The following is a 27,992-nucleotide window of genomic DNA, read 5'->3' as shown; positions in this document are numbered from 1 at the left end:
AGACATCACGACAAGCCAGATTTCAATTAACCACACCATAGCTTCGTGTTATGTGTGAACTAATGAGTGGTGATGCCTTTCCGATATTTTTTGTCATAAAAGAAGAGCACAGAACTGTGTGAATTCAAGTCGTGATACAAGAGATGTCATGGACAAAAAGCTTCAGAAACAGACCCACTTCATTACAAACAAAAAACAAAATACTTATTTAAGTACCTTAAGATGCTTTTAATTTAAATAATAATAACAATCTTCATAATCTAACATTTAATTTTTTAAAACTGAGTAGGAATAGGATTTCAGTTCACAGGGGCTGTGGAGGCAGTAACTAGCCAGAAAAATGACACAATTTGCCACAGTCAGAGTGCAAGATCGATCCCATAAGTTGCGTCTTTCCTGTGCTGTGCATCCAACGAGGCTAGATCTGCAGAGTTCCTATGTTCAACTTGAAACAATTATTCCACCATCCCATAACCAGTGCTTTCTTCCACCCTAACAAGCTCCTGTGAAAGAAGGACATCATCCATGCCCAGCAGTGTAGGCAAGCAAAGGGATCGCAAAACCCAAGATTCATTATCAGAACACTTCATTCGACAGCATGAACATCTTAAGGCTGGATTTTGGAAGGCCAACCTCCTCTTCCCCACCACGTGGCCGTATTTCTGCCTCCATTGAGGCAGGAGGCTGCAGCTCACTGGCTCTTCCCTTTTCTCTCCGAGATAATGTCTTCAGGCCGTGCCCGCATGAACCACTCCATCCATGCTCCGTCATAAATAGCCACATCGGGCTTGCCACACAAATATGCCCCCAGCGCCACGTGGCAAGCAGAGACCCCAGAACCACAAGAGGCCACGATGGGCTTGGAGAGATCCACCTTCTTTTCCTGAAACAAGCTGCGGATATTCTCTGGACTTTTCTCAAAACCCGACTCATTGAGGAATTCGGTAAAAGGGATGTTCACCGCACCAGGGAAGTGGCCAGGTTCAATTCCTGGGGGAAAAATATATATGTATATTAAAATACTTGTTCAAGAAATACAATTCATTTCAAAACAGGGGACTTAATTTGCATTGGTCTTTTTTATCTTTGTTGACTTAAAGAACTGAATGCTGCAATCTTCTACACAGTTACCTGGGCGTCAGTCTCATTAAACTTAATGGGACTTCCTTCCAACTAATGTTCAAAATTGCAGCTGAATTCGCCTAGACTTAAACTCCAGAGATAGGCAACTTGCAGGCTGAAACTTCTGGAGAACCACAATTCCAATGATCCTTTATGATTGGCTATTCTGGCTAGGGCTGATGGGAGTTGTAGGTCAGAACCACTGGAGGGCCACAAGTTGCCCACCCCTGATTTAAACTAATCCATGGTAGAAACAGAGTGCAAGGCCCTAGCTGCTATAACTTATCTGCAGAATTTGCCCTATACAAGCAGGATCAAATCTTACCTATGATAGCAAGTCCTAATTGGGGATTCACGCCTGGTCAATCAGAAGAAGAGGAGAAGAGACCCTTTAGGCTTGATGGGTGATTCAGGAATCAATTTGCAACAAAGTACTTGGAGAACACTGGTCCCTTGGCAAAGACCTTAATCAAAATGTGTCTGGCCTACTCAATTATATTTTCTCTGAATCTGGAATAGTAATGGGTCTCCAGATGTTGTTGGACCACAACTCCATTGGCCAAGCTGGGTAGGGATGATGGGATTCTTACTCAAAAACATCTGAAAATCCAACGTTGGGAACCACTAACCTAGAAGTTTCCTCTCCTGGCCTTCCTTCCTTTCCTTCCCAACCTCCAAGGCTCAACTGGCCCAACTCTTATATCAACCGAAAGAGATGCATTACCTTCCCGGGGTTCTGCCTCTATCCCCCGGAACCGCCCAGCAGGTCGTGCATCCACAACTTGGAAGTGGCGTGACTCAATGTTCTCCTTGATGTCCTTGTGCGACTTCACCATTGATTTGTCCAGAGAGGCATGAAATTCTGCAGGAACAGCCCGGTGCTTTGCGGAGGTGACTGGGTACCCCTCCCGCAGCCAGTTCTTCAACCCACCATCTAAGAGGGAAACAGCATCATGCCCAAAGGCTCGGAACATCCACCAGACTCGGGGGGCTGAGAATTGACCCTGGTCACTTCCGTCGTACACCACAACGTGGGAGTCACTGCTAACCCCAAGCTTGCCCACGTACTGCGAAAAATCCTCCGCACTGGGTAGCATGTGATCGTAAGGCGATGTACGATCACTGCACTGATCGATGTCAAAGAAGGCGGCTCCAGGGATGTGGCGCTCCTCATACTCGCTCCGGGGGTCACGTTTCATTTTGGGGAGGTACCAGGAGGCATCCAAAAGCTGCACAGCCAACCCAGCTTGAGGAGACTTGATCGCTTCAGACACCCACTTCGCTGACACCAGAGCCCGGTAGAGAAGTTGTTGAGACATCGCACCCACGTCCTCTTTGGGCTCAGACCCTACCTGTGGCTTCCCTGGACTCTTCACACTGTGGGGAAAGAAGGCAATGTGACATACATCATCATCTGCAAAGCAGTGGGGAAAGAGTTCACCTGCTCAACAACATAATGAGAATGCAGTTGTAGATAAACAAAAAGGCAATTTCAACTTATGCTGTGGCTGAATTAAGATGCAGTGTTTTTGGACCAACAACCTATGATTTGACAGAGCAGGAACAAGCAATAATGAACTCACACATTCCTTCCTCTTCTTGTGTGCCTGACTGCAGTTTCTCTGTAACATCTGAACTAGGGAACTGTGGTTAAGCATCCCCTATAAACCAGAAAGCCTGGTTCAGGTAACTCAGAGAAACTGTGGTTTGACAAACCAGGTGTCCCTTCTTCCCCTTACCTGAGGAAGCGGTAAGGGGAGGTGGGAGTGCTCGAGCTTGCTGCTTATTCCTGCTCCCAAGAAACTACCATGCATTGGACTGGGAATGATCCATCTCACATGCCAAATATTATGGTAACTACCTCTTAATAGGAAGGCTTACATATTCGGGTAAGAAAACTCTGTAGATATGACAGGTGTTTGCCAGAGGATCTTGAAATAAAAGTGTTGCTGGATGTGCAAAAAGCCTTGAATTCAATGTTAGTTAAGAGCAGCCTTAGCACCCAGTTTTCTGAACCAATGGAGAAATGACCTATGGGAATCCCTATTATTATTCTCTCTCATAACATGGGTGGACAGGGATGCTAGCCTCCCAGTTCTATTTTCCCTTCCTCATCCCTTTTGTTCATTCCAAAAAAACCAGGAGACCGAATAAAGCACATACTTTGGCCCTTAAACTAGTACTGCCTGTCTGTGGCATGGGACCCATCAAGAGTTGCTGAGGATTCTTTCATCACTAGTAGATCTCCAGGCAGTTATCGTTGTGAACAACAACTGCATTTTTTGGTTCACACATGCAAGTTCATTGCTTGAGGAGTGCAACATCAAGCGGCAATTCCCATGTGTGAATGACCCATCACAGATCTAAACAGGGTGAGATGTTTTATGTTGAACCAGCACCAGCATATTGCAGTACTTTTCAACTGAGTCAACTCAGCAGCTAATCAACAAGTACTCACTGTACAAACACATGAACCCCAGTCTAAAACAATGCAGCACAACATGCATGATCTATTATTCCCTAAGCTGTAACCAGGAATGTTGGAGAAATCAAATGAGTTCAAATTTCTATCAATTCAATGCAAATTCTGCAGCAGATCAGATTTTCTCAATGTTGGAGTCCTGAATTAGGACTGGTTTTTGTGATTTCCATATTTTTGTACAAGCCTGCAAAACCTGGAAGAAACTGAAGACTCAGCATCAGTCAATCAGCTTAAAGGTCAAGTTTGCAGGTGGACTTTATTGAATTATTGGGATGATGCAAAAGTCTAATTGTCTTGCCATTGCCAATTAGTGGTTTCATCATTTGTTCAGGGAAGTGTATATAAAGAGAGTTTTGGAGCTTTGTAACCAGATTAAAATATTCTCTCTCTGCTGCTGTGAGCCCTGCTGTAACGTGTATGACCAAGTGTGTGAGTATGTTGGTGTAATTTGTATTGCCATAAACTGTGTTATTTTCTATCAGTAAAATACTTTATTTTTGTACCAAACAAAACAGACTCTGTCTTGAAGTTAATGTGGTCTTTGCTGACTTTCACAGTTAAGAACCGCTGCTACTCTGCTAATTCACTGGTATAGTGAACAAAAGGGTTTATAAATATAATACCCCTCAAGAGGTTATGGGCCCAGTAACCCAGTCTGGACATAATTCTAGTTCTTAACAGAGAAACAGTAGGACCTGATAAGACAGAGAGCCGTGCGTTGACTAATTGCCCTGGAGCGTTGCTTTTTCTAAAGAACGTTGGGATTTAGACAAAGGAAGAGGCTTTTTCGTAAAGCTTTTTGTCTTGCAAAGTCACACGGTGTCTGATAGAAGGCTATTTTTGAATTTGAAAAGGGATTCTGAGGTTGTTAAGCCGGTCAGTTCCCAAAAAGGAAATTCAAATAACACAAGGGTTGAAAAAACAACCAATTAGCAGTTATGGCACTTCAAATAGGAATGAATACACAAATGGAACAACTCACAGACACAAATTATATTACTTGGTCATTTAAGACTGAAATGAGTTTAAGGAACCAAGGGCTGTGGGAAGTGGTTACAGACCCACCTGATGAAGATTTAAGTGCAGCTGATTTGAGAGAGTGGAATCGTAATGCAGAGAAAGCTAAAACCCACATAATCCTCTGTATGAGGAATGATCAGCTATTCTATGTTAATAGAGAGGATGCTGTTCATGTGATCTGGAAAAAATTGCGTGAAGTATATGTAAGAGATACAGCAGGTTCTCGAATAAATTTAACACGCAGAATGTATAGGACGATGCTAAAAGAATCTGGAGATATTGGCAAACATTTGCAGGAGCTAAGAGAAATATTCCAAAGTTTAGCATCAGCTGGCTTGACTCTTTCAGAGGAAATGAAGTCTTATATTATTCTGTCTAGCTTACCAACGTCTTGGGACGTGTTGGTGACTACCCTAGAGGGAGTGACTGTCCGTGATTTAACCCTGAATTATGTGTGCGGAAAATTATTAGAAGAACAACAGAAAAGACATTCCAAGAGAGAAGCCGTGAGCTCAAACGGCAAGGCAGACTCATTTCAACAATGGTCTGGTTCTGAAGGGGTTAAGACCGGGACTGTGAAAAAGGAGGAGACTGAATCTGCTTATTCAGTTTCTAAAAAGCACAAGCCACAAAAAACAATTGTTTGCTGGAAATGTGGCAAAATTGGACATAAGAAGATGGACTGTAGAGTGAGATTACAACCTGAGAAAGTTTCTGAGCATCGCTGGAAAAATGCTTCTTGTTCAAAGAAGTCAGCACAGCTCGTTACAGCCGGAGTGAGCAAGATTTCGAAGGAGGAAGGAAACGGAAGCTCAGCTATCTGGCTGATAGACTCGGCTTGTAATTCCATTATTTCTACTAGAAAGGAAAGCTTCCTGGACTTCAGAGTCACGTCTAACAGATTTATTTTCCTTGCTGACGGCTCAAAGCAGGAAGTGAAAGGAGAAGGCATTTGCCATATTCCTGTCCTTAACTAAAGCTTTGCTAATGCTATTTTTGTTCCCAACTTAAGTCATTCTCTTTTAGGTGTGTCAAACCTAATGGAGAAAAAGTTTTCTGTCTCCTTTGAGGAGGGGAAATGTTTTATTTCCAGGCATGGAGAACTGAAGGGAACTGCCAGTTTAAAAAACGGTTTGTTTTTCCTGGACAGGAGCCAAGGTGGAGAGGAGGATATTTCTTCAAGAGACAATCCAGTAGTTTTACTAGATTTAGATTTTTTTAGTAGACCTGTAGCAACTCAGACCGAGCCAGAAGACAGAGAGCAACAAGAGCAGGAGGAGGAGGAGGTGCAAATCCCCCGCAAGTCTCAAAGACAAAACAAAGGCGTGCCTCCCCATAGGCTTGGAATACATGCTTGTAATATGAGCTGTGAGCCTAATTCTTAGTCTTCGAGTCAAGGAGGTTTTTGAAGAAGTTGTTTTGCCTCCGGGACAGAAGTCTTTAACTTGCCACTGAGGAGAAGTTTTTAACAGCAAGCCGCTTGTAAACAGAGTTTCTTAGAAACTAGTCGCCAAGGAATTTAGTCAGGATAGGGAGGGACTTTAACGTCATTTTCTCTACTGTGAAATCATATGCTTTACTCTTTGTGCTTATTCTATGTAGTAAAACAAATTCAGCCTGGAGTGTCTAAGGGAATCTTAAGGTATCTCGAACCTTGGAGCACTGGAGAAATTTTTCTGCAGAGGTCAGATGAGAATTTTTGTGCTATTGTGATTCAAATTGGCATTGGCTGTGCAAATGATAGAAAAGCAACGTTGGAATGTTGATGATTGGAAGTAAGCCAAAATCATGGAAGTTCCAAGAAGCAAGAGTTGTGTGGCGAATTACAAAAAGGCTAAGTATGGTGCTGGTGAGTGGTAAAGTTACTTGACTGATCCAGCAATAAAGGACTTTAAGGTCCCAGTGGTGAAGCCAGTGACTGATAAAGTTTAAAACACATAGCCTACTGTGAGTCCCAGAATAATTTGGCAGACGTCTTTACAAAACCGTTAGGAGCCATCAAACATTGGGAGATTTGTGAAACGTTAGGTTTCAGGCAGGGCTAAAAATGTGATTAACTGTACAAATGTTGTAACATGGTAAAATAGTGGAAAACCCAAAAGGAAGGGGTGTTGGAGTCCTGAATTAGGACTGTTTTTTGTGATTTCCATATTTTTGTACAAGCCTGCAAAACCTGGAAGAAACTGAAGACTCAGCATCAGTCAATCAGCTTAAAGGTCAAGTTTGCAGGTGGACTTTATTGAATTATTGGGATGATGCAAAAGTCTAATTGTCTTGCCATTGCCAATTAGTGGTTTCATCATTTGTTCAGGGAAGTGTATATAAAGAGAGTTTTGGAGCTTTGTAACCAGATTAAAATATTCTCTCTCTGCTGCTGTGAGCCCTGCTGTAACGTGTATGACCAAGTGTGTGAGTATGTTGGTGTAAATTTGTATTGCCATAAACTGTGTTATTTTCTATCAGTAAAATACTTTATTTTTGTACCAAACAAAACAGACTCTGTCTTGAAGTTAATTTGGTCTTTGCTGACTTTCATAGTTAAGAACCGCTGCTACTCTGCTAATTCACTGGTATAGTGAACAAAAGGGTTTATAAATATAATACCCCTCAAGACTCAAATCATGCAGACTTGCAGACAAGTTTCTTTTTTTACTTGGGGGGGGTAGAGATTTGCACAAATTTGCACTTGTACAAGTGGAATAAAATTCTCGTACATCCCTAAAAATAATCCAATTCCGTTAATAAACAGAAAACAATGAAAACACCTGACAGTCTGGAAAATTGGATAACAACATCCATACATCCCAAGATGTAACATTCCCAAATTACAAAAGTACATTGTGTTGAATTCAGATTTAGTCATTTAGCAGACCCATTGAAATTAACAGGATTTAGGTTAATCCTGACTAATTTAAATCCCACTGTGTGAACAGAGTGCTGGACTAGATGGACCCTTGGTCTGATCCAGTGTGGCTCTTCTTAAATTCTTATAATTTCAGTGGGTCGACTCCAAGTAAACTAAACCTGGTCCCAATCCATAGTTCCTTGTGGATTGGATCCTGCCAAGGTTGCTGTCTACCTGGTGATGCACAAGTGATGGAAGGGGCAGAAATAGGGTGAATGAGGAAACATCCGGTGTCTCCTCTGTTCACACAAAACACAGAATGGATACCTGACAAAGCAGCCTTCCCCAACCTGGTGCCCTCCAGATGTGTTGGACTACAACTCCCAGAATAGGATGCTGGGAGTTGTAGTCCAACACATCTGGAGGGCACCAAGATGGGGAAGGCTATGTCAAAGCAATGAACATGGCTTCACACATCCATTAATAATTAAATTAATTTATTTAAAATTATTTTCAAGTGTAGAACCTTTGATGTGTGCAATTCATATTAATGCTATAATGTCCTGCCAAGCTGTTACAAAATTCACCACATTACTGCAGCTTCCTAACCTATTTCCATTTTAATTTTGTTTAAGGAACAACAAATGTTTTCACACGCAGATTGTCATTATAGTATCAAAAGCACATAAAGTTGAGTTTCAGTCATACTCATATCCAGAGGCTGTAAGCTTTTAACAGATGTTTAAGTGGGCATGTTAAACCCCGCCCTCCCTTTTCCATGTCTATCTGGACTCTGGAATCACCGCCAGCTGAACCCAGCTTATCAGTGGGCATGTTTCAGCTCCATAAAACATTACTGTCACAATCTCCTCCACTGAAAGCCAATTTCCTTACTTAGGAAAGCCACTCTTTCCATGACATATTGTGCCAATAACCAGCGTATAATCCGAGCTGATGGAGTTTAGGAGAGTTTAGCCATAGAACCAACATCCAATACTCATCCCCAGAATATATAGATTAATACAAAAGATAGAGCCTTTGAGCATGGGAGGAGTGCCCTCTGAGTCGAAATGCAGACTTACTTCTGAGTAGACATGCAGAGAACTATCCTCCAAGTTTATAAATTGCATTTAGTTATAATTGACTCATTTAGGGATTGATTGATTTATAATTGATTATAATTGATTTATTCATGGAATAAGACCTTTAGTCTTATCCAGTCGGACTCCTCTTATGTCCTTAATGGATTAATTCTGCATACAGTTAAAACTAGGTTTGAAAGGGTGGGCATACTTTATTTATTACTGCATTTATAAACTGCCTTGTTTCCTCTTGCAAGGAACCCGAGGCAGCTTACATGGTCCTCCTCCTCCTCTCCATGTTATGCTCACAACAACTCTATGAGGTAGGTTAGGCTGAGAGCCAGTGACTGGCCCAAAGTCACCCTGAGCTCCATAGCCAAGTGGGGACTAAAACCTGGGCCTCTCAAACCTCAGTCCAACACTCTATTACATCACACTGTTTTTTAGGCAATGCACACACGTCTGAGCAGACACAAGAGAAGGCCTCAGGATTAAGGTGTGAGGTGGGTGGGCTAGGAATCCTCAGTGGAGCCTGTCAACCTGAAAGAGACAGGGTATCCAGATAGAACACCATTGTTGTGCTGCTTTGGACTATGACCATGGAAAGTGAGAACCACGATGCTTTTGGGAGGCCTGGGCCCATTTTGATAGTCTTGTAGCTCCTGTGAATGCTTGACCTTGCCACCCTCCAGAGACAGCCCTGGAAAAGATATCCCATTCACTCAGATTGGGGTGGTGGTGGGGGGAGGAACCTTTTTCCTGTCAAGGTCCAAATTCCCTCATCCAAACACCTAGAGGTCCATATTTCAAGAGAGAGAGAGAGGTACCACAGCCCAAATGGGTGGAGTTTGCAAAGCAGGCAGAGTTGTAAATTAGGCCGAGGTCCACAAGAAACTAGGTCGGGGTCCGTGTGAAGCTAGGCTGAGGTCCACAGATTCACCACCCCTGATTTAGGTCATCATCAAGGTACCTCTGCCTGCCAAGATTAGGCAGCAGCAACCTGGTAAAGAATCCTAAACTTGAACTCCCAGCATTCCTGACTATTGGCCATGTTGGCTGGGGCTCTTTGGAATCAAAATCCAAAACATCTGAAGAGCACCAGGCCCGGGAAGGCTGCTGTATGGCCTAATTTCTTTTCCCCCAACTTACTAAAGGGGGGGGGGGAACCATTATTTTATTCTCCCTAAATGCACTGATTCTTTGTTATGGGCACTCCTGTTTTTCTCTCTCTTTGCCATCACTAAACTGTGCTGTGGCATTTACTGGATTTAAAAGGATGTCGTGTTAAGCTGCCTTATGATTTTTAATGTAAGCAGCTCCTCTGAGCACAAATGTCTGAAGATGGGAGTACAAATGTATTTAATAGATAGATGCAATAAGTAAATGTAAATTAATTCCTTCCTGTGTATAAGTGACGGGAGAATGGCTCTTGTAAAATAGCACGTGCCAATGCAATTCTTTTTCTTTCTTTCATTTTGGTAAATTATTGCATTTTAAAAAATACAATGTGTGTGTATAAAAAAAAAAACCTGCCTGATGAATTGATCGTAGTTAATCGATTTAAAAGGTACACTCTCCATTAAACTTTGCACCTCTGGACTTTAGCCGGCTTGACAAACACGTCCTTTGCCAGGCCAGCACTTTACCCTGACTTTAGCTATGTGGGAAACAGCTCTAATTGCTGACTGTAATTAGGAAGGTACTCTGCCCATGTTCAGAGTCACTCCATTTTGTAGTTACTTTCACATACACTGGGGCTGACCTATGACATTCATATCCCGGTCACCGGACTTTGCCCCTGCCTCAAATTAAGCCGCGTTCAGTCTTTCTGGGATTAGTGGTAAGGGTCTCCGGGTTGGGTAGAGTGGGTGGCGGCTCTGACTTCAGAGAGAGCCCCGTCACCTCTTATTATTGCAGGAATGAAAACTCCCGATTTCCCCCACAGAAGAACGTGAAGGGGCACCAGCACCAGCCACTAGCTTACTCCCTCCTCTATAAGGAAGATTGCTACAAGGACGGAGCGAGCAAGCGAAAGAGAGGGAGAGAGAGAATTGCTCCGTGTCGGACTGGACCTCTCATCAGCCCCAGCCGGCTATGGCTGGGGATCATGGGAGCTGTAGTCCAGCACCTCCGTAAGGCGCCTGCACGGGAAAAGCTAATATACTCGTGCAAGGCGCGCGTCCAGTCATTCATTCGCTGACACCCCGCCTAGCGCAACTCATGGGACCCCATCGGAGGACCTGCTGCCAGGCGAGTGCTCATGTGTCCCGTCCGCCGGCCGGCCGGCCGCTCCAGCCCGGTCTCTCTGCACGCAGGCTCGAGTCGGCGAAATGCTCGCGGCATCAGCTGACCTCCGAGCACATGGGCAGGCGTCTCTCTAAGCCTTCCCATTGAGCCCCCTCCGGCCGACCCCCGCCGTAGGATCCTCCCCTCTCTCTTGCTCCTCGTACCTCTGCGCCTTTCCGATTTCCCTGACCGCACGGACGGAAGCGGATTATAGCGCGCTGGCTGGGAGGGGTTCACACACCGCCTTGCCTCGCCCAGCCGCCTTCCCCTCCGTCCGCACACCGGCCCTTCCTCTCTCTTGCGTCGACTCTTGGGTGGAGATCAGGGCCACATCCCACTTTGTCATCCAGTGGAAGAAAAGGGTTGCTTGGGGCGAACCAACCCGTGGCAGGAAAGAGGGGGGTTAGCGTAAAATCGCCCTACCCGAACGTAGGGATCGGGGCCCCTTCGGATCCCAATCGCAGAAACAACCTTGGTCTCCTGTAATTAAACTCCTGAGGAGTGGGGTTTTTTGAGAGACTAATCCCTCGAGGCCTTTCTTCGGGGGGAGGAAATAGGATCCGGCTCCCCCTTCCCCCGCCCCCGCGCTATACACACAGACACACGTCCAGCGCCGATGGGCTGCTGAACCTAAACGAAAGAAACGGGGGTGGGGACAGATTATCGTTTGAGGAAAAGAGCGCTTTGCGGTGGGGCGATTCTAACAAAGCATAGAGCACAGAAGCCCGAAAGGGTCTTCCCATAGTTGCAGGGCTTGAGGATTTCTGGCTAATTACGCCACGAAGATCACTTGATCCAACGGGCCTTCTCATTCAACGCCGCTTTAAACGCGTTGTGTTGCGCCAATCAGCTGACCCCAAATGAAAGGGAAGCCAGCAATTCTCGGTCCTTTCCGTGCTGTCAGTGGTAAGAACGGGGAAACCTCTGCTGTTGGGAGGGGAACCTGGGAGACAACAAAGCTGCCTTTGAGAGGACAGAGCAAGTCAAAGAAAGACGAATCCACTCGTTTGTACTTGTTAAAAGCCTGGGGCACATAGATTCATTCATTCATTTATTGCATTTATATCCCACTTTTTTTCCTCTAAGGAACCCATACATAATCCTCTCCGTGTTATCCTCACAACAGCCCTGTGAGGTAGGCTGGGCTGAGAGTCTGTGACTGGCCCAAAGTTACCCAGTGGATTTCCATGGCTCAGTGGGGACTAGAACCCGGATCTCCTGACTTGCAGTCCAACACTTTAGCCACTACACCACACTGGCTCTGCCACAGGCTGCCATTTGATTAAAGTGTCCTTTAATCAAACTTTGTGTTCGAAGTCCTGCTGTGTTCTGCCCCCCCCCCCAGTTATAAGCATGTTTAGGATTCCAGAATTTATGTTCTTATTTCAGAATTATTGATAAAAACAAAGTTAAGGACAATGAAAAGTACACATTTTAATACAAAACATAAATTAAAAATAAAAGTTTTTTGGTTTTGTTTTTTAACATAGGAGCACTTGTAGTTCCAAATTTTACATCTAATGAGTTATTAAAAGAGTGCTCTCTTTCAAGTGGCCAGACGCGTTTTCAGAACTGCAAAGTTCCCTGGAGCTGAGTTTCAGACTCAATGCAGTGCGTGCTAGTTTCCAGGTTTTGCTCTGCCACCTATTGTCTTAGCTCCCAGTTAATGATCAAGGGTTTGGGAAATGTAAACTCTATGTGCAGCGCAGGTCTGTCATGTATGCACAACAACTCTTCCCAGCAGTAACAGATCTGGCTGCATTCTTAAATAGCTGCAGTGTTTCGAATGAATAAATGGGTTTCTCTTTACAACTGTTCCTCTTGCATTTACCCTTTTGACCCCACATTCTCAGCCAACTTGAGACTCTTTTATTTGTAGTTGCCCCTTTCAGTTTCACCCTTTGGCCAACAGCTGGGTCAGCCAGTCCCCTCACCCCTGGTACCCTCACTTACTGTGGAACTTGAGACATGTTCCGCCTTCTTGCGACAGAGCTCCGGACAGCTGACTCTTCTGACTCTTGGATGTTCTCACCTTACTGAATGGGAGGGGAGGGAGGAGAAGTTACAAAAGCAGTAGAAGGATTTGAGAGAGAGGATTGTTTCCTTCGAACAACTAATTCAGAGTCTCATAAACGGCCAAGTGTTTCGTAAGAAAAAGATTCTCTGGGATTGGCAGCTAGTTGTGGGAGGACCTGTGTGTCAGTCCAAAGTTCAGGCCTGAATAGAAATGAAAGTAGCTCAACTTTGTTTCTCCGCCTCTTGCCGGTTGATTGACAGGAAATCAGATACCAGGACTTGGGAGACCATCCCTTTCTTCCACATTCCCTTCTGCTAGCTGAGGTCTTCGTTCTTCCATCTAAAGTGTCTTGTCTAATATGGTGCAGCAAGCATTATACAGAGCTCTGGTCTCCACCAAATGGCTAGCAGAAGCTGTGCGGGCCAATAAGATTGGGCCTCAACTTCAGGTGCTAGATGCTTCTTGGTATGAACCCGGAACGAGAGATGCCCCGAAAGAGTTCCGAGAACAGCACGTGCCCGGTGCCTCTTTTTTTGATATCGAGGAGTGCAAAGACAAGTCATCACCGTATGAGCTCATGCTGCCCAGTGAGAAACACTTCGCTGACTACGTTGGCCACCTGGGCATCAGCAACGACACGCATGTCGTCGTGTATGATGGAGACGAGGTGGGTAGCTTCTATGCACCACGGGCCTGGTGGATGTTCCGGGTCTTTGGCCACCGAACTGTCTCAGTGCTGAATGGAGGGTTCAAGAATTGGGTGAAGGAGGGTCACCCGGTGACATCACAGGTCACCCGGATGGAGCCAGCTGTCTTTAAAGCCACCCTTAATAGGTTGCTCCTGAAGACCTATGAGGACATTCTGGAGAATATGGAATCCAAGCGGTTCCAGTTGGTGGATGCCAGATCGGAAGGGAGATACCGAGGAACAGAACCCGAACCTGGGAACACAGGTAGGAACACCACCCAGGATCACTTCAGCTGCAAGGGAATGTTTACTGGCATTTATTCTGACATGGCATTTTCTCCAGAGTCATCTTCTGTTAACGTTGATTCACTCCTTTATGCCCCTTTGCACGCTATACACTGAAATGGTTTGTATGCTTACCAGGGAGTAAATCCCACTAAACAAAGTGGAACACTTTTCTAGTAAACATGCATAAGATTGGGCTATTAGGGTGTCAAGTAAAAAGCCCCTAGGCAGATCCACCTTTCGTCCAAGGTGGCACATTTAGAGTCTGGATTTCTGTCTCCCAATCAACTTAGAAGAGTGAACTTTTTGCAGGAGATAGGGCCCATACCAATCAGTAACAGAATCTACTACTACTAACAGTTGTCCTTGTTGGCATTCATGTTTGCCAATAATACTGTCCAAGAAGTTAAAAAAAAGTTTCCAGGTATTTCGATAAGCCTGCATGACGTGTCCTTGGTGTGTGTGTGTGTGTGTGTGTTTGAAACCCAGGCTTCTCAAACAGTTGCACAAGAAGTCCAAAGCGCTATCTCATCTTCTTGTATGCTCTTTCTCCTCCCTGATAATGTATAGGAGATTGCTGAGCTGCAACTTTGAATCAGCCTGGACAAAGGGCAAGAATGAGAGCAGGGGGAGGGGGAAGAAGCATGCATAGGTGCGTGTGTCAAACAGCCTTTATAGCCTGCTGAGGCAGATTCCTGATAGAGAAACATCAAGTTAACAATTTCCCAGTATTACCACACCCAGCTAGCATTTTGCATTTTGAACAGCTCATCAGTCATAAGTGCCAGGGCTGTGCCTTCAGCTGTAACCCTTTTTCCAACTAGGGAAGCCCTTTGCTCTAAATAAAAGTCTTAGCAAAAAAAATGTGACAATTACTCTTGTGTTAATTTTACTGTGCGTGTTGCAATTGACGTGTTTGTTTTAGGGCAAGATCCGGGTTCATGGGAGCCTCTTGGCAAAATCCCATTTGGTGGGCCATACCTCTAGCATTACTGGCACCCATGGACATCAGCAACCCTCCCCCCAGTGGATCTGGTGGTGGTGGCGGTGGCGGTGGCAGCAGCACTGAGAACTAGCCACCATTTTTATCCCACTAGGCCCCAGCACAGCATCAGTCCAAGACATTGTGGGGGATTTAAAATGGTGGGTGGCTACCTATCCACCATTAAATACAAACAACCCAGGGACAGAAGAACTTGGAGATGCCAAATGTCTTCTATGTGAGCCTGACCATCAAGATATTGTTGTTGGCAAAATCCATTTTCCTACCTGTGAGGATTGCAGCGAAGCTCAGAGGGAGCAGGGACGCCTGAGGCGGTGGGTGTGTATATTTTTTTATTTTATTATTGCATTTATATCCCGCCTTTTTTCCTTCAAGGAACCCAAGGCAGCATACACAATTCCCCTCCTCCTCTCCATTTTATCCTCACAACAACAACCCTGTGAGGTGGGCTGGGCAGATAATGTCAGCATCCCTGCTGATGAAAAAATCCCAAATCTGTGAACCCTGGGTCCACTATGCCACAGGCTATGGTACTTCCACACTGAATGTTTTTAAAAAGATCCTATGAATTAGGACTGCTTTAAAAGCTATCCTTTTCCTTGCTGCTGTTCCCTCCATTGAAAAGGCCACATCAAACCCTTCCTCTTCCATGAAAAAGGCAAAACAAACCAATCCACTCAGTAAGTGCTTCTAAAGGTTTACTGGGCCCCTAGTTAAGGACATAAGAAGAGCCCTGATGCTGTATCAGACCAAGGGTCCATCTAGTCCAGCACTCTGGTCACACAGTGGCCAACCAACTGTTAACCAGGGACCAACAAAACAGAACATGGTGCAACAGCACCCTCCCACCCATGTTCCCCAGCAACTGGTGCACGCAGGCTTACTGCCTTGGATACTGGAGGTAGCACATATCGGGGCCTGCTCCTGCTGGACTCTTCCCCCCCCCCCACAGGGCAAACTGCCATCTTGGCCCTGTGGGGAAGAAGAAGGACCGAGGGGACAGGAGCAGGCAGAAGTAACATCGGGGCCTGCTCCTGCTAGACTCTTCCCCCCCCCCCACAGGGCAAACTGCCATCTTGGCCTGTGGGGAAGAAGAAGGACCGAGGGGACAGGAGCGGGCAGAGGTAACATCGGGGCCTGCTCCTGGTGGACTCTTCCCCCCCCCCAGGGCAAACTGCCATCTTGGCCCTGTGGGGAAGAAGAAGGACCGAGGGGACAGGAGCAGTCAGAAGTAACATTGGGGCCTGTTCCTGTTGGACTCTTCCCCACACACACAGGGCAAACTGCCATCTTGGCCCTGTGGGGAAGAAGAAGGACCGAGGGGACAGGAGCAGGCAGAAGTAACATCGGGGCCTGCTCCTGCTGGACTCTTCCCCCCCCCCCCACAGGGCAAACTGCCATCTTGGCCCTGTGGGGAAGAAGAAGGACCGAGGGGACAGGAGCAGGCAGAAGTAACATCGGGGCCTGCTCCTGCTGGACTCTTCCCCCCCCCCCCACAGGGCAAACTGCCATCTTGGCCCTGTGGGGAAGAAGAAGGACCGAGGGGACAGGAGCAGGCAGAAGTAACATCGGGGCCTGCTCCTGCTGGACTCTTCCCCCCCCCCACAGGGCAAACTGCCATCTTGGCCCTGTGGGGAAGAAGAAGGACTGAGGGGACAGGAGCAGGCAGAAGTAACATCGGGGCCTGCTCCTGCTGGACTCTCTCTCTCTCTCTCTCTCTCTCTTTCTTTCTCTCTCCTCCCTCCCTCCCTCCTGGACTCCTTTTCCTTGTGTGTCATGTCTTTATTAGACTGTAAGCCTGAGGGCAGGGACTGTCTTTTTTTCCCTAAGTGTAAGCCGCTCCGAGAGCCTTTTTTGGCTGAGGAGCGGGGTATAAGTATGATAAATAAATAAATAAATAAATAACCATCAGGGATAGCAGCCATTGATAATCGTTTCCAGGAATTTATTCAACCCCCTTAGTATTTCCTCTTATTTGTCCTCAATCTCCCACCAATCAGCTTTATGGGATGACCTAGGTTCTAGGATTTTGAGAGAGGGAGAAAAATGTCTCTCTATCCACATTTTCCAAACCATGCATAATTTTGTATACCTCTATCATGTCTCCCCTTAGCCTCCTTTTTTCCAACCTAAACAATCTCAGCTGTTGTAACCTTCCCTCATAGGGGAGACGCTCCAGCCCCTTAATCATTTTAGTTGCTCTTTTCTGAACTTTTTACAGCTCTATAATATCTTTTTTTAGGTGTGGTGACCAGAAGTGTACATAGTATTCTAAGTGTGGTCGCACCATAGGTTTGTATAAAGGCAGTATGATACTGGCAGTTTTATTCTCAATTCCTTTTCTTATAATGCCTAACATGGAGTTAGCCTTCTTTACAGCTGCCACACACTGGGTTGACATTTTTATTGAGCTGTCCACCACAACCCCACTTGTTTGTTCACTGCCAGCTCAGTTCCCATCAGGTTATACAAAGTTGGGGAGTTTTTTGCCCCAAAGTGCATCAACTTACACTTGCTTACATTGAACCTCATCTGCCATTTGGATGCCCGCTCTCCCAGCTTGGAGAGATCCCTTTGGAACTCTTCACAATCCCTTTGTGTTTTAGCAACCTTAAATAATGTGGTGTCATCAGGAAACTTGGCCACTTCACTGCTCACTCCTAATTCCAGATAATTTATGAACAAGTTGGAAAGAATTGGTCCCAATACTGATCCCTGTGGGACTCCACTATTTACTTCCTTCCATCGAGTGAATTGACCATTTATTCCTACTCTTTTCTTTCTGTTCTTTAACCAGTTTCTGATCCATAAGAGGACCTCTCCTCTTATTCCATGACTGCTAAGTTTGTTCAGGAGTCTTTGGTGAGTCTTTACTTCACCAGAGAGCCCTCTTAAGTATACAGGTAAGTCTCTGCCCCCATCTATACAACAACAGCATTGCTCCTCATTGAATATAAACAGCAATAGTGATATATCTCCTGAATTTACTGCTCAGAATATGCAGTCATATGAGAGCCCTTGCGGAGCAAAGTTGCTCCGGTGGGCATGAACCATTTTTTTAAATTTATTTTTATTTTTTTGGTAGTGCATTTATTAATGTGCACATACGAGGCTATGGAACCCTAACATTTTATCTGCAGAGGTCTGCAGATTCTTATAAGAGAAAACCCAGGGGGAAGGAATGAGGCAGCAGACGAAGATAAGAGAGGGGGACTGAACACATCTCCTCCCTCTGGCTGCCCATTCCCCCCTTTTTGTTTTAATTTTATAAGCTTTATCTGCAGAGCTCTGCAGATTCATATAATTAAAAATGTAAATGGCAGGAAGGAACGAGGCAGCCAGAGGAGGACGCGATAGGTGGGAAGGTGGGAAATCAGTCAATCACTTTGTCCTGCCCTCAAAGCTATGCCTACATTTCAAAATTCGATTTAACTCCCCCAACGACACATAACTATAATGTGGTACAAACTCGAAGGCTGATCCAAAAGCCGCAGTAAATCGCAACTATGAATCTGTGCATTTTCCAGTTAAAAACCCGGCATTGTGGTGAATGGGCGGCTGCGTCATGTGTCCTAAAACGCAAATCTGCACCTTTAGATCAGGGTAAAGAACCCGTAAAGACATCCCCTCTGTTTTAAAGCAGAGAATTTTGCCATACCCCTGGCTTCTGGGATGACGCATACTGAGCAATAGGTTCCTCATGGTACTACATTCCACAGGGTTTGACGGAGTTCCTTTCAGCAGGTTTTTGCTCTTGCTTCTCCAGGGAGTCTTGCATAGTGCCATATGCTTGAGCTCTCCCAATTCATATGGAACCACTTTCCTGTATCCACATGATTCAGCCCAGAGGAGGCTGGTGGCTCCAGTTTCATTGGGTGCGTAAATCTATTCCAGGTTTTAATCAAAACCAGCCAGAACCCTAAAGGAACTATCCAAGGTGCTAATCCAATCTTCAAAATAGGTTCATCACCTTGGATAGCTCTTTTCAAGTCTGGCTGGTTCTGATTGAAACCTGGAATGGATTTACAGCCCCACCGAAATTGGAACCACCAGCCTCTTCTGCTTCAGCCCATGGTGAGCCCTTGCTGCCTTTTACATGCCACTCTGGCACCCAAATTCAACCCATTCTGTAACCTTGATATATACCCCTCCACCACCCGAGTTCAAGTTGGCTCAGCTGAACCCCAAATCAGTGTGAGAAAAATTCCGCTTACTCTCTCCCGGGCATCAGCATCCTTCTGACACAACCTCTCCTCCAGCATCTACTGGCTTGGCCTGTAATGGAACACAGCAGCACCTTTTCAGATTCGAGAGCCCTTCAAGTGGTGTGAGAAGAATTAGAAAAAGGATGGCTTTCTAAGGCAAGATAGAAAACTCCCAAAGTTGATGCATTCATCTCAGTGACTGTTAGCAAGGGCTGTTGGTTCAACGAGGAATCTCATTTGTTGTGGGGGGAGTGGGTCCTTTCAGGCCCCTCTATGGTGGCCAGAAAAATAATTTAAAACTCAGATATAACACAGATGAAAAGTTATTTCCAGCATTATAAAAATGGAAATGATTGATACCACTTTATGCCTTTGGACCCTCTCCTCAGCTTCTGGGGTAGGCTAGCTCTTACTTGTGATCTAACAGGGGAAACTGTTCTTACTTCTGCTACTGCCCCATGTTGCAGTATCTGTGCAGGCATAATCTCCCCTCCACCCTTCCTCCCCTCATCTTAAGCCACAGCTAGACCTAAGGTTTATCCTGGGATCATCCAGGGTTCGCCCCTGCCTGAGCACTGGATCCCCTGTGTGTCACCTAGATGAACAGGTTTGACCCCTGGACGATCCAGGGATAAACCTTAGGTCTAGCTATGGCCCTGGACAGATGAGTGATAACCTGGCTGGGAAGCCATAGACCAGGAGTGTGGGGGGACATGTGACCCTCTCTCTAAGAACGTAAGAAGCATTGTGCTGGGACAGACTAAAAACCACAGATTGTGGCCACACCGATGCCTATGGGGTAGGGAGGTCATGAGCATCCGGTCAGGGGCTTGAGCTTGGTGGGTTTGCCCGACTATAATTTTGTGTCAATGGTCCTCTTTATGGCCACCATTTACGCAAAATGGCGATTGATGGAAAAGGCCGAGCCACCATTCTGTGCAAAATGGCAGCTCAAAGGAGCAGCGGGATGCCGCTTGCTCCTCGCAGGACACCTGCGGACCACCTGGCGACTCATTGCATGCAGCAAATGGGCAGGGTGGGGGTACACCATGTGGCACAGCCAGGGGTGAGTTCACCCATCCCTACTCTGGGGAACACATAAGCAGGACATGAGCGGAGTAAAAAAATAAAAAATAAAATCCAAAACAACAACAACAACAACAACCTCATTTGTGTTCCCAAGGGACTGGTATTGAGAGGCGTATTGCCTCTGATATTGGAGGAAGATGTTCGGTTCCAACTCCCATCAGCTACGTCGAGCATGGTCAATGCTCAGGGATGATGGGAATTGGAGTTCAGTAACATCTAGAGGACTATAGGTGGGGAGCCTGTGGTGAATGCAAGGCTGAATTCTATTTTGGAAACACTTTTGGAGACCGCATTGCAAAGGTGGGCGGGGCTGAAAGCAAAGGGGCAGGGCCAAAATACTGCCCATACCAGCACATTAAACTGAAAGCTCTTCCTGCCACTAACTAAGCCTTAGGGGAGGCATTCCATTTCAACCATTTAGGATAATGTGGGGTGGGGGTGAACTGCACAAAAGCTAGAAAACCAACAACCAATCGCTTGTCAGGGGAAAGTGAGTAGGGCCAGGGGAAGGGGGTATGGCTATCTGGGGAACTCTGGAGGGTTGGATTGAGACCCCAGGTGGGCTGGATTTGGCCCCTGGGTCTGTGGTTCCCCACCCCTGCACTATAGCCTTATACAAATAGAAGAACAGCAAACACGTGAAGTCATCTCTGTCCCTGCCGGAGTCTAATTTGAACATCCACAGCCTCCTCACACTTTCCAGCTTAAGACTGTGACTGAATGCAGATTCCATGACTTGGACATCAGCCACTTTTTTCCTCCCCACCCCTGCCTTCTGCACTTTTTTATCACCTTGCCTGATGGTGATAAAAGGAGAAATCAGGAGTTCAGGAAAAATCGAAAGTTCACTCAGTATTTTGTGATCCTTTGAGTTGGCCTAATAAAGGCAGTACAGTGATACAGATTTGTGGAGCACAGGGGTGGGGTGGGGGCAAATTAGTTGCATGCCCAAAGATCAATTGGCCTTTGCTTTCTAGGTAATCAGAGTAGTGCCTTCTTCAATACTGCCGTTCTCCAAGATATATGAGGAAAAACTAGAGCCTTGCGCAACCCAGTTCCATAGAATCATAGAATCATAGAGTTGGAAAGATCCTATAAGGCCATCGAGTCCAACCCCCTGCTCAATGCAGGAATCCATCTTAAAGCATCCCTGACAGATGGTTGTCCAGCTGCCTCTTGAATGCCTCTAGTGTGGGAGAGCCCACAACCTCCCTAGGTAACTGATCCCATTGTCGCACTGCTCTAACAGTCAGGAAGTTTTTCCTGATGTCCAGCTGGAATCTGGCTTCCTGTAACTTGAGCCCATTATTCCATGTCCTGCACTCTGGGAGGATCGAGAAGAGATCCTGGCCCTCCTCTGTGTGAGAACCTTTCAATTTTTTGAAGGGTACTATCATGTCTCCCCTCAACCTTCTCTTCTCCAGGCTAAACATTACCAGTTCTTTCAGTCACTCCTCAAAGGGCTTTGTTTCCAGGCCCCTGATCATCCCTCCAGATGTGTTGCAATATAATCCTATCATCTGCAGCCAGCATGATGGTGGGAGTTGTGCTCTAATACCTCTGGGGGCACTAGGTTCGGAAGGGGTGGATTACCGTCTCAAAAAAGCTAGGGCCTCCCCATCCCTCCCACCAAGTTTACTAATTCCTTTCAGTGTCCCACCCTATCATCACTTTGCAGGTATTCAATGCAGGGATTCCTGCATTGAGCAGGGGGTCGGACTCGATAGCCTTATAGGCCCCTTCCAACTCTACTATTCTATGATTCTATGATATAATAATAAGATATGAAAGATAATTGTGTGAAACATTTTTTAAAATTGTAATTTGGTTTCAGTGGCTCCTAATTTCATTTGTATATAATATTGCAGTTTACTGCTGTGATACATTCCTTTTCTGGTTCCCTTTAAAGCTGGTGTAAAAGCGAGGGAAAGAAGCACCACCAAACCAAGGGGAAAAGTGGGGGGGAGCGAAGCTCTGGTGCTATAAATCTTTATTTTCATTCTTAAATCAGTTCTTCAATGTACTCAACACGTTTCTGACATAGTCCTTCATCAGGAGCTACATATGAAATAAGTAAAACTGCCAGTTAGACACACAATAACTTGAAAATAAAACATGAAACAGTTCAAGGTTGAATGTGTAAAAAAAATCTGTCAATTAAATATATAAAACATTCTGAAAATGAAATATTGAATAGTTTAAGATTAAATGATGGACAACATCCATATGAAATAGTGAATCATCTTTATACAAAACCGTAGAAGACATCCAACATTAGAAACAAAACATTTGACCGTCAGCCTGAAATCACAACAAATGAACTGACCTGAAGAAGGAAATGGAGGAGAAAAACACTAGACTGTAGTTTCACGAGTCCAAGTAAAAAAGTCCAATAGTTATTTCATACGTAGCTCCTGACGAAGGACAATGTCCAAAATGCGTTGAGTACATTGAATAACTGATTTAAGAATAAAAATAAAGACTTATAGCTCCAGAGCTTTGCTCTCCCCTTTTTCCCCTCCCTTTAAAGCTGAAACAGGGGTAGAAATCGTGTAAAACCGACATATTTTAGTCCAAAGGAGAAAGTGAAGAAAATGGTTATTTTCAGTTCAATCTTTATAGCCCGGAAATGCTGAAGCGATTGTCCTGGGGAAAGCAGCGAGCTCCAGAGCCAACTCCTGAGGAGCACAGAGGAGACAAATCAAGAATCTAATGAGACAGAAAATGTCCATCTGGAGTGGTTGGAGACCAACTGTGACACGTTTCCAGAGAAATTGCTTTCCACAGGAGTTGCTGCAGGTTTAGCCTTCCTGTCACTCCTCTTTACTTACAGCAAGAGTTCCCAACACAGGCACCCACAACGTTTTATTTATTTTTAACTCCCCTATATGTGTGTGTGTGTGTGTGTGTGTGTGTGTACATAGATTTGTATAATCTAATGAATACATATGAAATGCCTATATATGAAAATACATTTTTCTAGCAATTATACATTGTGTTATATACGTTGCCTCTCCACCCAATCCCTTTTCTTGTTATTTCTCTCCCTTCCCAGCACAACCCATCTTCTTTCACTCTTTTCCTATTCCTTAGCCTTGCCCTTTCTTTCCCACTAAGCTCTTTATTGTGGTGTTTCTCTCCACTCCTAACCTCCAGTCTTGCTATTTCTCTTCCCCACCTCTCTGCCTCACCGTTTATTCGCCCTGGCTTCTAGCCTTAGTTTTTCTCATCCCTCTACCCCTTTGCTGTGCTATTCCCCACTCCCTCCCAGCCTCTAGCCTCTCTATTTCTCCCCACCCCCATCTCTTTTGACTAGCAAGGCCCCCACAACAGCCGCTATGTGACTAGCCACATGGGAGCCATTTTGCAGTGGTGCCCTCAGCAGTTCCTCAGATGTACCCTCGGTTCCAAAAAGGTTGTGATCCCTGACTTAATATGTGTGTGTGTGTGTGTGTGTGTGTGTGTGTGTGTGTGTGAGAGAGAGAGAGAGAGAGAGAGAGAGAGAGAGAGAGAGAGTGTGTTGGAGAGGAGATCCAACTGTGCCAGTTTCTTACAGCTTCATATTATGATGCTAGCATAGTGAAAGGGTGCTATAGTACCATGCTATAGTACAGTAGAGTCCAATGTGAAGTCTTGGTGGATGAGTTTTAAACTGTTTCTTGGAAGGAATGGACTCATAAAAACAGCTGGGGTGACAAAGCCATCACAGGGCAAATGTTTTGATGGAGTGCTATTTGCCAATGATGCCATGGGGCAGGACTTTGGGGGCGGAAGTTCAAGGCCCCATTCAGCAGACTGAGCAAGAAGGCCCCCCAAATGCAGCAGGATTGGCTTACCACATTTTGAAGTAAGTGAAGGAATACACCACACCATCTACAGAGACCCTCCCCCCCCCATGAGACCATTAAGTCCAGAATCGCAAATGATCTAACTGCATCACTTGTGATGGCTTCTTTGAATGTCTTGAGAAGTGGTCATCAAGCACAAATTGTGACACACCAAGCCAAACAAAGCTTGCAACATGTGTGACATGCTTGCCAAACATCTGTTTTGCCAATCCCAGACAGGCAGCTGAAAACGAAGTCACATTATCAATGGAGGCCACCATTCATGGCTACATTCAATTTTGCGGGATGCAAGTTACATGATTTCCTAAAGGTGGCTCCCAGCACCTTTTGATGTGCCACTGAGACATTCCCCCACTTCCAATGCATGTCAATCAAAGAAATTTATTCACACACACACACACACACACACACACACCACCTATCCCGGTCCCATCCGTACATGTGCTAATATGCATATTCTGTCGCTTCACAGGTCAAGACAAATGCAAGAGATAATTCTAGACCAATAGTGAAATCACAGCTGATCATCTCCTGAGAAGCACTTGAAAAGTGCAATGAGATAAAATGTGATTAGCCAGATTTACATTAGAATCACTTATGTCAAAAATCACAATATGTAAAAATATATAATAGTCATCATACAAAAAATATAAAAAGACACACACACACATACATACACACATGGTGGCTCCTTAATCACATCTATCCTAAAACTAAATCTATCCTAAATCTGTGACAATCAGTCATCTCACTCAGAGGTCGTCAAGGCTTAAACTACAAAGGTTTTAGAGCCAGTTCTTGGACAGATAAAATAATAATAATTTGGATATTGCTCTTATGTGAAGAGTGCATATTACTCATCATCACATAATCACAACCTGCCTTAACTTATCAGGTATATAAGGGAAGGGCTTTCAGCTCAGAGGGTGTGTGTGGCAGATCCAAACTTTGGACTCTGAATATCCTTTATCAACACTCAACTCATTACTAGTACTTAGATTCATTGTGTAATGCAAGTTTCAAGTTTTGTACGTTTGTCCTAAGTTGGAATTGTATTGTATCAGAAATGGGCTACTTTTTAAAAATAATTGGAATTTGTTCATTTGGGGTTTTTTATATAGTGAGAGAAATCACCTTTTTACATTCTCTCTACCTTCTCCATGGTGAAATTCTTCCCGTTTGGAGTTTTTCAGGCAAAAGAAGTAAATGGCCTCTTCAAATTAAGGATTACCACAGTCTCTCTAAAAACTTTCCTTATGTTTCCTTTGCTCTTTCCCTAGATCTAGGGATTGAACCAGGTCACATCTTAGGCAGTCTGAACATGCCTTTCTTCAATTTCTTGACTGAAGAAGGATTTGAGAAGAGCACAGAAGAAATCCGGAACATGTTTCAGGAGAAGAAGGTGGATCCCTCAAAGCCACTGATTGCCACGTGCCGCAAGGGGATCACGGCCTGCCATATTGCTCTGGGGGCATACTTGTGTGGCGAACCTGATGTGTCCATCTATGATGGATCTTGGTCCGAATGGTTTCGTCGTGCCCCATCAGAGCTCAAAATTTCTGAGTGGAATCGCAGGAAGGCACAAGCAAGGGAATGACCTTCTGCTGTGGTTTTCCCTCATTCATGCTTTGAAGTTTGGTTCTTAGTAATTTGTAACAAAGGTCAAGGGATAGGGAAATAGGTGAAGTTCCTAGTCTTTTATAATTTTCTAGTTCTTTTTTCTAATCCAATGGCATTGCTGTTGTTATTCATTTTCATAAGCTGATAACTGAATAAAACAAAATCTCAGATCAAGCGGTCTTTTCTCTCTGTGCCTTTTCTAACCACCCACAGCTAATGCCAGAACAGGAAAGTTTCTGTTATTATTGTTATTGGCATTTGTAGTATTTATATCTTGGTTTTCCATTGCACTGAGCCACATCCAACATGGCTTACAATCCACAGAATTAAATTTTTTTTTTTAAGTATTTACAAAACTTTAAACCAGCAGATAAACCCAACTTGGGTAATTGTATCTGAAACACAACCAGGCCCATAGGCCATGGCTGGGGAACATGTTGCAGAGGTTGCTGGACTACATCATCCCTAACCAGCATTGCCAATGGTGAAGGATGATGGGAGTTGCAGTCCAACAACATCTGGAAGGCTACACATTCCCCATTCTTCCCACAGGCACAGAGAGGGAATGCTCAAAACAGCCAAGTGAGGACTGTGTGTGCTTAGTGCCCATGAAATGCTAACTATCTTGAGGAGATTTGGAAATGTGGGGAGGGAATGAAGTATCCTGGAAGAGGGTATTGTGGCTGGCTGGTTGGCTGAACCCCTGAACAGGAGCACCCCACACAGCAATATTTCATTTCAAACCCTACTTGTTAATTGCTATTATTAATTTTAGTTGTATCTTACACTTCCCTTTGCAGGTTACACAGGGCTTCTACTTATGGTCTCCATTCAGGCCCTGAATACACACCCATGTAATTCATACATTGAATTATTTGCATCACGTTCCTCATACAAGTGCTCTACTCATTAGACTGGCGTAATGTGTGAACCCTCAGAAGAGCTAAGTCGCAGCATCTTCCACAATCAGTTTGAGTCCAAAATCTACCTATTAAATCAGATGTGCAGAACCTCAGGTTAGTTCCAATGTTAGTCCTACTTAGAGCAGACCTACTGAAATGAATGGGACTTAAGTTAGACTAACCTAAGTCTCATTCATTTCAGTAAGTCTATGCTAAGTAGGGCTAAAATTGGATACTACCCTCAAGCTCATAAGCTAAATCTAGCCCACATGAGCAGTGTGGAGCACCTTGGAATAGTTCCTTAAGAGTTCTGTCTGGTTCTGACTGAAACCCAGAATGATTCAGCACCCCACTGACATTGGAGCCACCAGCCTGCCCTGCCTCTGGCATTCCCAAGGTGGCCTCACCCCCTTTTCCTGGCTACCAATAATTCAGTGATTTCCTAGGGGCTGCTTATATGCTCTCAAAGCCCCGCAGTGGGTGTGTGATGGTGCTGCGTCGGTGACACAGCAGCCACTTCGCAGCCATCATGGGGCTTTCCTGCAGAGCTGCAATTTTAAAACGTCAGGGAGCGAAGTGAATATGGTGCATCTGCCATCTCTCCTCACACCTGCATCACAGCACAGGTGTTCCCTGGATGCATAGCACCCCCTGATTGGCCACCATCCCCCAGGGCAGAGGGCAGCGGACAGCCCGGTGAGCCTAATGGCCATCCGAATCCCCGCACCCTCCCTCTGTTTCATGATTAGCCACTGCCACCCCATGGCAGAGAAATATGTTGGTATTTGACCCTGCCAAGCACTGGAACATGGTCCCTGAGACTGAAATTGAATCTGGCCCTGGGGCTAAAATAAATTCAACACCCTAATATTAAACCATCAAAATTGCAATTGCTTAACTGTTGAGTTCCTAGGTCACGTAGGATTCCTCCTGTGAGTCTGAGACATGAAATTGGCCCAAACCCAATTGTGTACTTGTACAAGGGATTAAAGCAGGCTTAATTCTGTGCTGGAGTGTGGTCATCACTTCATCACAGCTTGGGAGTTCTTGACCTGACGTCAAGCCTAGTGAAGGTATATAAAGTACCTGAACAATCCATGGAAAGATGGGGCCAAACAAGATTTTGAAGATATGAACTTGGAAAGTGCTTTTGTCTTAATTGTGTGTTGTGTGTTTGGGGAGGTTGGAGTGGGGGTTAATATTTTATGTAGTTGTCTTTTATTATAAATTCTTATTGTGAATTATACTGGGATATATTTATAATGAAGGGTGGTATACAAAACACCTCAAATAAATTAATAAAATAAACTCCAAATAACTACTATTATTTCATGACAAGTGTTAGGGACAAAAGCCTCCCCTCTCTCGGTATGTGAATTTCTGTTAAACTACTGAAGATAACTCTCAGCTGGTACCTATGTTTACTTGGGTCTCCGTAGCAACTACAGATCACAGATGGGTCTTGTTGTTCCTTAGCAACCATCCTTGGTGACTACTC

The 27,992-nt window shown here is 44.9% G+C and overlaps 2 protein-coding genes across 3 annotated transcripts; one reads left to right on the top strand and one right to left on the bottom strand.

Annotated features, from left to right (window-relative positions):
- Window positions 1-221: 221 nt before the first annotated feature.
- Window positions 222-13,060, bottom strand: MPST (mercaptopyruvate sulfurtransferase). 2 transcript variants are annotated; one of them, XM_063133482.1, is made up of 3 exons: window positions 12,791-13,060; window positions 1,847-2,499; window positions 222-990 (listed from the first exon to the last, which is right to left on the bottom strand). In XM_063133482.1, exons 1-3 carry the CDS (start codon window positions 12,805-12,807, stop codon window positions 692-694), a joined length of 969 nt encoding a protein of 322 aa, XP_062989552.1. In that variant the 5' UTR covers window positions 12,808-13,060; the 3' UTR covers window positions 222-691. The 2 variants fall into 2 exon arrangements, with proteins under 2 accessions (XP_062989552.1, XP_062989553.1); XM_063133483.1 differs by lacking the exon at window positions 12,791-13,060 and adding an exon at window positions 11,002-11,129.
- Window positions 11,558-25,855, top strand: TST (thiosulfate sulfurtransferase). The gene is made up of 3 exons (XM_063133484.1): window positions 11,558-11,743; window positions 13,115-13,807; window positions 25,253-25,855. The coding sequence occupies exons 2-3, from the start codon at window positions 13,213-13,215 to the stop codon at window positions 25,567-25,569; spliced, it is 912 nt and encodes a 303-aa protein (XP_062989554.1). The 5' UTR covers window positions 11,558-11,743; window positions 13,115-13,212; the 3' UTR covers window positions 25,570-25,855.
- Window positions 25,856-27,992: the final 2,137 nt, after the last annotated feature.

This window comes from Elgaria multicarinata, chromosome 9 (genome assembly GCF_023053635.1).
Source record: "Elgaria multicarinata webbii isolate HBS135686 ecotype San Diego chromosome 9, rElgMul1.1.pri, whole genome shotgun sequence".
Classification (NCBI taxonomy): Eukaryota; Metazoa; Chordata; class Lepidosauria; order Squamata; family Anguidae; genus Elgaria; species Elgaria multicarinata.
Note: the sequence above shows the minus strand (reverse complement) of the source record. Positions and strands in the feature narration are given on the sequence as shown.